Below are 11,449 nucleotides of genomic sequence, written 5' to 3'. Positions count from 1 at the left end.
GGTTCAGTCCACACCCACTACTGCCATGCCGGTCTGACAAGTACTTTCATGCATGCAGGAATGAGGGCTTTGGAATTCAACCCATTGTAATATGCAACAAATGCAATGCAAAATATGTTTTCACTTTGCACTGCCAATATTCAGGAATGAGGCTTAAGGCCTTCAAAGTCATGCACATGTGTGATTTGAGAAGTTTCTGTTCAGCTCTGTTTTGTTTTCACTCCGTTTTTTTGCGCTGTTGTGCAAGATGCTTTCTTGGGTGGGGTATGGGCCAAGTGATCATTAAAGCAACGTGGAAAATGATTTGTCCTGCTTCCGCCACTTACAGGGATCTGCACTCCAACTGACAAGTGGCGGTTTGGGTGACGATGAAGGCTCATTGAATGAAAATTAGATCCAGTCGTAGTTTGGTCCCCTTAGCATTAGAAAAGCCCCCGCTCAAAAAATAATGATAATAATAATTGACTGGATTTGAAAACGAAGTGTATAATTCTTGATTGGGGTGTGTTGACAAAAAGCATTCCACAGACAAATTAAAAAGCCACCGGTTTTAAAATACAAAAAGGGACATACTATATACAGGAAGTCTTCTGTAATGCCAAAAATGCAGACGTGTATTGGTGCTAATCAGAAATAAAATGGTGAAATCAATTGTTTCTAGAGTCAACAGGTTTAAAAGGTGTGCACCTTCCCACCTGTGATTTGTCCCCATGCCAGCACTTACATCACAGTCAATAATGAATCAGCAACATGTCGTCCGTGTCTACACACAAGGTCTTGACATGTTTTTGGACGTGTAACATGGGTTTGAGTGTTAAGCTTCATTATCCCACTAGAGTTGCTGCGCCCACTCCGACTTTAAAAAACAACAACATCTGACCAGTCAATTATCTCAGTGCAAAAAATATTCAAGATGATTCAATCAGGCACTTTCTTTTTTTTTTCCATGGCTATTGAATGAGCTCTCACGATAATGCTTGCATTTGATGTGAACGGCACGTCAGCAGTCGACAAACAGGGGCCTCTTGTGCCTGATTGGATTGTTGCGTTATAAAGAGCTACACACATGCCTCTTTGTGCGCCTTTATTATTAGAGTAAGCGGGCAGCCGGCTGTCTGATCGAGTCTCTCGCCGGCCGCCGGGTTGTGTAAACAGACGAAAAGTTACAAAGCCAGTGTTTTGTTATCGTTGACAATTTGCGAGAGCTGCTCAGAGGTTCATGGCAAAGAAATTGAACACCACACCTTGTATAACAGTCCGAGCAGGTTTCATTGCTAATGAGTTGATAGCTGCAGGCGATAAAGGAAGCCTTTTTTTTTAATAAGAACAACTTGCCACTCATTTGATTGCACTTTACATTTTTACATAAGAATAGTTGTGTTCAGTAGTAAAATCAGTCAAAGTAATTCTAAAAAACAAAATTCAAATTTTGCCAAATAGCTCACTTCACATAGGCACGTGCAGAGGTCACTAGGTCATCACTGTCACAGGAGAGAGCAGCTGATCTCAGCGAGAGGTGAAGTGCACTCTCAATTGGTTGCTATCAATGGCATGAATTTTGAGTTTGTGCATACCCATCCCCTTCTACATAAAAAAAAAATAAGCTCAATGCTGCGAACCCCTGCAAAGAAAGGCAGATGAACTAACTATTCACACATTTGCCTATTCATTGCAATTTGTGTATTTCTATTTGCATGACACAATTTTGTCAGTGTTACCGAGAATACATTCATTTCTGGTGATATGCTGCCCTCTTGTGGTTAAAATGAATAGTGCTGTTCAAACCTTCAGTTTAGTCATCCAAATGAAAGAAACAAAACTTATCCTATGTGTAGGTTAAAATTATTTATCAAAGCCATGTCACTTCCTTATTAAATACCTTCACGCTATGCTGTGGGATGGTTTCGAAACAGCTTTATTTTCGGGTCCTCACAACGTTGCTAGGCAACTACCTGTACACAAAATAACCGACGGTCGTTTACGTCTACAAAGTTATGAGTTAAGCTTTTATTTCAAAACTCAAAACCAGATGAAAACACAATGCATATTCCGTGTTTTTCTTGTGGCATCGTTTATTTGATAAAAAGTTGTGTGGTTTGTGTTTAGGGTCTTTTGGTACAGATTTGTGAAAAAAAAAATGGCAATGACTAGTTGCCGTCGTTAGTTTCCACGACGACGGTTGTGACGTCACAAAATCAACACTCTTGACTTCTAAGTACTATCTTGTACATTCTTTTGAGTGTCAAACTTTAGGTTTTAAATCAATTTAGCAAATGTGGGACATCAAGATTCTAACACTGATGTTTGGTTCCTAGGTGCTTGGATCAACTTTTTCAAGGTAGTCATGCTGCAGGAGCACCAAGAGCAGAAACAGTCTCGGTCTGATCCTCCCGTGGACATTCACACACCTGCTTCTGCAAAATCACAGGTAAGTGACCTACATTGGTTCTTAAACTGGTTTCCCTGGACCCTCATAGATCTGTCTATGCTTAGGGGTTCTGTAAATGATTTGCAATAAACGATCAAATACTTTGTCCCATAAGATTTGAGAAAGCACTCATGCAGATGCCACACATGCACATGATTGACCCATCCATAATGTGTTTTGTGCTTAAGGACATTTCTCACGTGTTGGCCAGCACCTTTAAGGAACTTTACACCAACGTGACACCATGCAACCTTATAAAGGCGAAGGGGAGGAGCAGCTATCATGACAAATATGTTGAAGAGCTCAAACGGGTAAATTTGACTGTGTGAAGAGAACAACATTGCAAGATGTTTGGCTACTAACATCTCTTAAAAGGTTCGGGCTGAATATAACCAGCGGATAAAAGAAGCAGATATGCTGGAGAGCCACCTCATCCAGGCCAGAGCTCGGGCGGCTGGCACGGAGCAACGGACCACGGAACGGATGAAGGAGGACTTCAGGGATGTGGCTGATCTTCAGGGCCTCCCTCCAGGTGACAAAAAAACAACAACAATCTACTCTAACCTAAAATCACATGTTTATCGAAACTTACATCTCATTTTTGTCTCTTGCAGTCAAGTCAGCTTTTATCTGGCACGTTGATGAAGGTCTTCTTCAAGTAAATGACCTGATTTCACCACTGGACTATATAAAGCCACAAAAAATACAAATGAAGGCTCCAGCAATTGGTATTTTTTCTCTCTTATCATTTTTTTTTTTTAATATACTTAACTCACATTTGATCATATTCCTCGTTCAGTAAAACCAGATCTTACCAGACCGACCATCGCCTACACCATGCATGTGGCCAAAGAGGTGCACGACAACACGCTGTTCAGAATGAGGAACGAGTCCGAGACCAGCCAAACTGTGGAGTGCAGCTCACTGGTCCTAAAGAGCAAGAAGTCACCTAATGAGGTTTGCAGTCAGCTCTTTAAGCTACATCCTAAAAATACGACTAAATGAGTCTTTCTTAATTAAGAAGATACAGACCAGACCCTTGCCCAAGTGGAAGGATGAGCCGAGCGCATCGGATCAAGCGGAGGGCAACAGCAAACTCCAGAGGATGAAGGAACGGCAATGTATTCTCCAAAATCCACGCTTCCTACCTCCAAAAGATCACCAGGGTGCCGCCTCCCTCATCCGTCCGAGGACGGTGAAGAAGGACGACGACACGGAGGGGGCGGAAAGGTACGTTCAATTTTGAACGGGTTCAGTACGACTTTGAGTGTAGCTCCTAAATATGCTCTTCTGAAAATTGCTGTATTATGTCTCATTGCAAGCTCCGAAGAAAGTCCAGTTGAGGTCTTCTTGGCCATACCACCTGTTGTGCTCTTCACAGTCTACAATGTGGGACAGGTGTATGAAGTATGCATGCCTCGTTGTCGGCGCCGAACAATTCCAGTGTTTTCGAAGGCGATCCTCAATCCGTCTTCTTCTCGTCTTAGACAACACTGGAGTTAAAAAATGTCAGCTTTTCCAGCCGCGACATTCGAGTGCTCCCGCCGAGCAGTTCTTACTTCACTATTGGTCTCGGTGAGCTTTATTTATTATTTAATTTGAATTTTAAATCCAGTTCCTAAGTGTCAAATTTAAATCTTAGGTGTCAAGACACATTTTTGAGCAGCTTATAAAAAAGATGTGTGGTGTGAATTTTGAATTCTGTTTTCTAGGGAGATTTCCGGGCAAAGGCGGTGTGGTCGCTCCAGGCATGAGTTGTAAATTCACGGTGCGCTTCGCTCCAGACTCCCTTGCCGACTATGAAGACCGCTTAGTGGTGGAAAGTCAGGGCGAGCATATCCTCGTGGTCCCCATCGAGGCGCGGAGGCCGCCTCCTGTTCTGACCTGTAAGTCTTCCCTGACATCAAAACAGGTTGATATCTTGATGATTTTGAGACTATGTTTTCAGTGCCCAATGTTCTGGACTGTGGTTATTGTCTCATCGGGGGAGTGAGATGCGTTGACTTCCTTTGTCAGAACATCGGTCTCAGTGCCGGAACCTTCTGTATCGTCCCAAAGAATCAGTGGCCAATCACTGATCCCAGGGTGACAAAAACAAACATCTTACCTCAATGATTGGTTGATTCATTTGATTATTCTAAAATCGTTTTTTATTTTTTTTTATTCTATTTAGTCGGTGGTTACGAGTTGTTACTCAGACCGGCCTCCTTTTGCCGTCAGCCCATCTTTCTTTTCTCTGGAGCCTGGCGAGACCATTGTAGTCGAGGTGAGGTTGTGTTGGAAGAATACCATTTAACATTTTAATTGATTCCATCATTATGATGATTCCAGTTCTGATCGTTTTGTGGCAAACATTGCCACGAAATGTTGGCTGACTTCTTCTTGCAGGCTCTTTTCTTTCCCACCACCACCGAACGCATCTGCCGGATTTTCACAATCGCGTGCGACAATTGCCAAGTGAAAGACCTTTCCGTTCAAGGTGACACCACTTTATTTTTTTCTCCCCAATCTTCAAAGCGACACTCGCATTCACTTTTCTCCTTGTAGGCGAAGGCCAATTGATCGCTCTTGAGCTGTTGTCCGTTTCCGGCAAGGAACTGCCCCTTATTTTAGGGGAGGTGCACGACATCACCGCAGACTACTTTGTCCGATTCAAACCGGGCAACCCTCACACGGTTCAGCAGAAGACGATAGTCATCCGAAACAATGTGTATGTATTCTTTGCGTTGTTTTTCATGTGTCATAAAACACTACAATGTACTGTTAATATCTTTCTTGAAGCCATTTGGAGCTGGCTTTTCACTGGCAGATCATGAAGCCCAACCTCCAGCCGTTACTTCCCAGCGAACTCCCCGAGCCCTTATCCATCCAGTACCAACCTGACGGAGATGACATTTTCCAAGTCAACCCGGCCTTGGGAATTCTGGCCCCCTGCCAGGATCGAGAGTTCACCATCTCCTTCTTTCCCAAGGAGGTAGGAAGAATATATCATTTTGAGAACCTAGAAACTTAATAAATGGGGAAAAAAAATGTATTTCTTGTTAAAGATGCAGGATTACCACAGCGTGTGCCATTTAGTCCTGAGCGACATCCCCCAGCTGCCCTCGGAGTCCGTCGACGAGAGGTAACATGATGTAAATCAAAAATTCACCTGAATGATAATTTTTCATTTTCTAGCAGATCCAGCATCCTGCAGCCCGTTCGCGTCGGCTCCAAGGTGAGCGACACCACCGTCATGGAAATTGAAGTCAAAGGTTCTACGGAGCCTTTCAACATCCTGCTGCAGCCCTACGCTCTCATCATCCCCGGGGAAATTTTTATTTCCACCACCACCCGGCGACATTTTAAGGTGCTTTGCTAAACCTGTTGTACAATATTTTGGTTTTAATAATAATTCTGTTGGTGCCAGATGTGGAATAACAGCAAAACACCTGTCTCCTTCCAATGGGACCCGATGAGTAACACTTGTCACAAAATAGAAGTGGAGCCTGCTACAGGAAAAATTGGTATTGTGTTTTTTTTTTTTTTCTAACCCCCCAAAAATAACAACAAAATCCGTGTCACCAACACTTCTTTTTGTCCTCCTTTCCCCTCCAGATGAGAAAAAGTGTTTTGCTTTTGAACTGGTTGTAACCGGAGGCAAACCAGAGAAGGTGGTGACCAGTCTGCTCTGCCACATCGAGCACCGTTCCGAACCCGTCACCTTGGTGGTGGAGGTCACCTTCAAGGTAAGCAGGACTTCATAGCTATCGATCTCAGTGACACACTATTATTACTCTTATTTTGTATGTACCATGTGGACAATCATTTTTTTTCCAAGGGTCCCAGCGTGAGCATCAGCGTACCCAGCGTGGACTTTGGTCTCATGAGACTCGGGGACGAGAGCCGGATGACGCTATACCTCGACAACGTCACGCACCTGGATGCTTCTTGGACGCTAGAGGAGGTGCACAAGAGTCAGGATGACGGAAAAGATCAGCAGGTGGAATGCATTCACATTTGGTGACAACACACAAGTTATCAACTGACTCACATTAACGTGTGTGTGTGTGTGTGTGTTTGTGTGTGTGTGTGTGTGTGTGTGTATAGCTGATTGTCGAGCCATGCAGTGGGGTGCTCCCCCCTCAGACCGGCTGCAGTGTGGAGATCCACTTCAAGCCGCAGTTCTGCCAAGAACTTGAAACGGAACTGGAGCTGTCGGTAGAGGATGGGACAGGATGGTAGGGAAAATGGCCATATATCTCAAGATGATGTTTTTTTTTTCATGTATTTGATTATTTTTATTTTTATTATATCACACAACAATTTCACAAACCAGATGCGCTGCTGTAAGAATTTTTTGGGAATTAATTTTGCAGATTCTTATGATTTCTTTTTTTCGCATTTACTTTTGTTTTTCACTCAAATGACTTTGTCTGTGTGCTCCGCAGTCACCTACTTGTGCGTGCGGACGTGCAGTCTCCTCAGCTGTGTCTACTGAATTGCGAGCTTCTTCTCTCTGAGCTCTACATGGGAGTAGCTGCACAAGGGACCGTCACTATCTTCAACCAGACGCTCTTGCCATCCAACTTCTCCTGGGTGGTGCGTGTCTTTCAAAGAAGCTTTGAAGAAACGGAACTATTTCTATACAAACAATTAAAAAGTACATTTAGCGTGCTTTTAAGATTGTGTTCTTGAAGGTTTCTGTACTTTTATTGTCTTCAGGAAGAGCTAAAGGGTCAGCAAGCATCTTTTTGTTCAGCAACTTTTGATCCCCTGTCGGGCACTTTAGGACCCAACGGCAGCTTGGACATCACAGTTTCCTTCATATCCCAAACAGATGTATGACACTTTTAAACACATCAAGCTATTTTTGTTGATGAACTTATTCTAATTGTTTTTCCTCTCATCGCAGTCTGCACTGAAGGATGTCATCGCACTCTGCGAGGTGGAGGGCATGAACTCGCCTCTTGTTCTCAGCATCCTGGCGCCCATTACTCAGAGACTCAGAGTGTCCTACTCACTCCCTGACACCAGGTAGCAATTTTTTCCTTTTTAAAAAAACAAAATCTGTGTTAGTCTCATCATCGTGAGGTCATCGCCGCTCTTCTTGTTTGTCAATAGTCCCGTTCCAGACAACAAGGGTCAAGCGGAGTTGACGATCGATTTTGGTGACGTACTGCTGGCGAAACCTGTCACCAAGCAGCTGCTTATGACCAATCACACCGCCATCACGGCATCTTTCACCATCCAGGCCGAATATTTCACTTGTGACGTGGAAAGGCCCTGCAACCAATCAAAGAAAAGGTCTGAATATTCTTCTATATTTTCCAAAGCGCTGATCTCAGTAGGGCCGGAATTTGGGCGGCAGCTGATCTCGTAATAGCTAACCAAAAAGCTACTTTTGTCATGAAGATCCCATTACATGAAGAAGCCGCTTCACTCCGTCCAAGCCAAGAAATTAGAGGAGCAATCACACAAGGGTATGCATGAGTTCTCAAAGTTATATTTGAAATATGAGGCTAGAAGAGCGACAAATGCAATTTGAATATCCATTGGCAGACTTTGTGAGCAACTTGCTGGCGAACAGAAAAGGTGCAGCCTTCTTCGTCGTGCCAAGTGCCGGAACGCTAGAACCCTTTGAGACCCAAACTGTGGACGTGACCGCCTACAGCGACATGTGGGGGGAGTACACAGATAATCTCATATGCAATGTAGGTAAATGAATGAAGATGAATAAATCCAACTCACAAATATTTAGTCGTAAAAAAACAATGAAAGAATAAGTCCATTCTACCCTCAATTTATTCATTTTTTTAAATGTCTTGATTAGGTAGGGGCCCTTGAGCCCACCCACCTCCCTATGCAGATGCTCGTGAAAGGCTGTCCGCTCTACTTCCAAATCATAGGCCCGCGTCCCGAAGACCAGTTCCAGGGACCCAATGTACAGTAAGTGCTACAATCCACTCATTGGGTTTATTCAGCAGGTTTGTCAATAATGGTCACATCTTTAGGTTTGGTACTCGTTTATCTGGAGGTGAAACTCTTTTCCGTTCTCTTCGCATTAACAACCCCACCTTGTTTGGTAAGTAGCGCTTTTGTCTTTCTTATTATTTACTATTCATATTTATTTTTATTTTTTTTTAAATGATCTATTTTTAATTTTATTTTATTATTATTATTTTTTTTTAATAAAACTAACAAATCTTTTTGGACAGATATCCGTCTGGACTGGGAGATGTACAACATCGTTCCGAAGGACCGCAAACTGGTAGACGTCGTGATGTCGTACGGGGAAAGCTTCCCGCTCAAGGAGTCTGACGACAACCCCAAGGGAGCGTCGAAGCTTTCTAACGACGAGGCCGCCTGGACAAGGACTAACGTGTTAAGCTCGGAGGCTTCGTGCTGCAGCTCTGTTGTGAGCATACACGCATAAATCGTTTTTTTTTCCCTCTCACAACTCTCTGAACACAAAGAGCCACCATACAAAGCCAGCTAACATTTTATATAAAATCATGGGATTAGATAAAATACATTTTATTGTCATTTCAGGGCACGGAACAAGAAGAAACAACCAAAGATGAAAACAACCAACTATGTCTTCCCAAAAAAAAAATGCTTTCTGTCCACATTCGATCCCATGTGGGAGACAAGTCAAATGAACCCTACTGTGTCACACCGCAGCAAATCGTACGCACAGCGCAATTTGAAACGCTTTGCTTGTCTTATTAGAAATCAATAGTAAGTCTTGTGCCTACCAGATCATCCCGGCACAAGGGAGCAACACCGTGAATGCGTCTTTCACCCCGCTCACCCTGAGCAAAACATCTTCCCAATCCACATGCATAGGCTTGGCTCTGGGCTTCCTTAGTCTAGACTCCGAAGTAAGACGCTCAGCACATCAAAAATTGTCCACCTGTTTTGATTTTCTCCCTGTCTACATATCTGTTGTTGGTTTTTGTTCCAGGAGGCTATCTGCGTGCCGGGTAAGGTGACACGACTCCATGGCCTGGATCTGGAGCCCATCAGAGTGGACCTCCTGGCGATGATCAAGCCTGCAGTGTAAGCAATGAGAACATGGCTATTCTTGGAACATGTGCTTCACTAGAAAATCAATGAGTTGTGTTTATTTGGGCTGCAGACTCCTGGTACAGATGGAAGACGACAATAAAGTTTTGGGATTTCACACATCAGCTGGTGATTTAGTGAATACAGAGGGAGAGCAGGTTAGTCCCAGCGCTAGTATAAGCATCATTCAATTAAACCAACCATCAATCATTTTCTGGACATTTTCTAGGTGTTCCTGGAAGAATTTGACAACGTGCAGAGCTTCCTGCTAAGAAACCCCACTGAGATTGGCCTGGTCTTTCAACTCATAGCTCAGCCGCCGTTTTCATTGTACAAGGAGCCGACTCAGTCGGGGTCCAACGCCTACTGCAGATTGTCGGCCGCTGACCCACAGACGTTGATTCTACGTTCCCAAAATAGCATGCTGGTACAACTTGGGGATAACTGATGTTGTGAAATAGTGCTGTCAATCAAATTGAAGTGACATATCCATATTGTTTTATGCAGGTAAGGGTGGCCTTCTGCTGCTCGCCGTCACTTTTAGAGTTCATCGAGCATCCCATGGACGGCGTGACGCTCCTCAACAGTGACGACGGATCCAAGCAGCTGAAGATCGAGCAGAATCTCATCATTCACTACAATAATAACAGCCAGCAGGTTAGCAGGGCGTCGTCTGGATGGCAAAGACTTCTCCTTCGGGAAGATCCTGTGAATATCACCCTTTTGTTTCAGACGGTGCCGCTGTGCGCCCACGTGGAGCTTGCGACGCTAAGCTTGTCCACCGATCACATCAATTTCGGACTCTGCTACTTGGGGCAGATGCAGGAGAAAGAAGTCAAGCTCTATAGTATCGGCTCCCGAACTCACTGGTCATTGATTATAGGTCAATTCAAACCTTCATTCTGTGCGGCGTTAGAAAATCTAGCAGCAGTTTGGCAGATGGGGATTAATTCTTTGTGTCCTAATATTTTTGTTTTTTCTTGAAAACCTACAGAGTCGAGCGAAGACACTTCTAATGTCTTTAGCGTGACGCCCACCTCCGGGCTTCTTCGCTCCAAGGACCACCAACTGCTTCACGACCACTACCAACGTTTGGAGATCAGCTTCACCGCCAGGTAGCAAAGTACGACACTGACAAACGACCTTACTAAGGACTTCATTCTATGTGTGTGTGTGTGTGTGTTGCAGTGAAGTGAAGCAGTACAAGGCCACAGTGGTGATCACCTCGATGCTGGAGAAGGATCCGCTTATCCTGGAGCTCCAAGGCACAGGATCCCGACAGATGTAGTTGAAAATGACCTTTTTACCCCGCTCAGCTATTCAAATTTATTTTTCTATGACAGTAATTTTAAAATTATTATTTTCAAAATAACGCCTTTACAGTTGTTGTGTACAATGTTATGGAATTGGCGCCTGATTGCACCTTTTTTTTGTAAATAGGCATTTGTAATTTTCACAAATGTCAATGTGAAAAAAAATGAATGTTTCATAATGAATGCTTGTCAGTCCAGCTCCATTCATCTACGCTATAACAAAACATGATGGTAGATCATCTGGCACACAGATAAGCAGCATCCCCCAAAAAAAACTCCTTCAAAAAATAAAATCCACTGAGGGATGCAAATATCCAATTGATATTCTTTGCACTCTTGCAGCCTTACACACACGCACAGCAAGGGCATGTTTGATCACAATGAAACACTGCTGCGTGCAACCCAATGTGAAGGTCAATGGAGTCTTTGTCAGTATTGTCCTCTGCTATGTAGTCCACCGTTGCCCCCTTGTTGTGTGCTTTGGGCCCATTCCAAGGCAACGTACACAAATAGCCTATTTTGTTTTTCTACCTGGCTCTTCCGAGCACTGTTCCTAACTTGGTGTCAGCCGGACGCTGACTCATTTGAAGGGGAATAGAGAAAACTGTCCAAACAATCAATGCATCTCTATGACTGGGGACGTAAACAAAGTGGCAGGAAA

The 11,449-nt window shown here is 43.8% G+C and overlaps 1 protein-coding gene across 1 annotated transcript; it reads left to right on the top strand.

The window, feature by feature from the left end:
- Positions 1-1,996: 1,996 nt before the first annotated feature.
- dlec1 (DLEC1 cilia and flagella associated protein) lies at positions 1,997-11,210 on the top strand. The gene is made up of 38 exons (XM_085939110.1): positions 1,997-2,428; positions 2,617-2,739; positions 2,804-2,960; positions 3,043-3,156; positions 3,228-3,385; positions 3,450-3,658; positions 3,751-3,835; positions 3,916-4,003; positions 4,141-4,314; positions 4,377-4,513; positions 4,602-4,694; positions 4,817-4,907; positions 4,976-5,138; positions 5,210-5,402; positions 5,476-5,552; positions 5,606-5,777; positions 5,838-5,934; positions 6,026-6,156; positions 6,249-6,410; positions 6,518-6,648; positions 6,859-7,009; positions 7,133-7,249; positions 7,323-7,444; positions 7,532-7,714; positions 7,823-7,890; positions 7,970-8,125; positions 8,245-8,356; positions 8,422-8,492; positions 8,626-8,825; positions 8,960-9,097; positions 9,169-9,291; positions 9,375-9,469; positions 9,549-9,633; positions 9,705-9,902; positions 9,983-10,132; positions 10,208-10,358; positions 10,470-10,590; positions 10,664-11,210. Exons 1-38 carry the CDS (start codon positions 2,345-2,347, stop codon positions 10,761-10,763), a joined length of 4,980 nt encoding a protein of 1,659 aa, XP_085795236.1. The 5' UTR covers positions 1,997-2,344; the 3' UTR covers positions 10,764-11,210.
- The last annotated feature ends 239 nt before the right edge of the window (positions 11,211-11,449 follow it).

The sequence above is a fragment of the Syngnathus leptorhynchus genome, chromosome 19 (genome assembly GCF_054491065.1).
Source record: "Syngnathus leptorhynchus isolate UIUO chromosome 19, UIUO_Slep, whole genome shotgun sequence".
Taxonomy (NCBI): domain Eukaryota; kingdom Metazoa; phylum Chordata; class Actinopteri; order Syngnathiformes; family Syngnathidae; genus Syngnathus; species Syngnathus leptorhynchus.
Note: the sequence above shows the minus strand (reverse complement) of the source record. Positions and strands in the feature narration are given on the sequence as shown.

Excerpts from the sequence above, each read along its gene's own strand:
- dlec1 (XM_085939110.1), top strand. The coding sequence starts at position 2,345 with ATGCTGCAGGAGCACCAAGAGCAGAAACAGTCTCGGTCTGATCCTCCC. Across the intron at positions 4,695-4,816 it reads GCGAGACCATTGTAGTCGAG|GCTCTTTTCTTTCCCACCAC; the intron begins GTGAGGTTGTGT and ends TTCTTCTTGCAG. Across the intron at positions 4,908-4,975 it reads GAAAGACCTTTCCGTTCAAG|GCGAAGGCCAATTGATCGCT; the intron begins GTGACACCACTT and ends TTCTCCTTGTAG.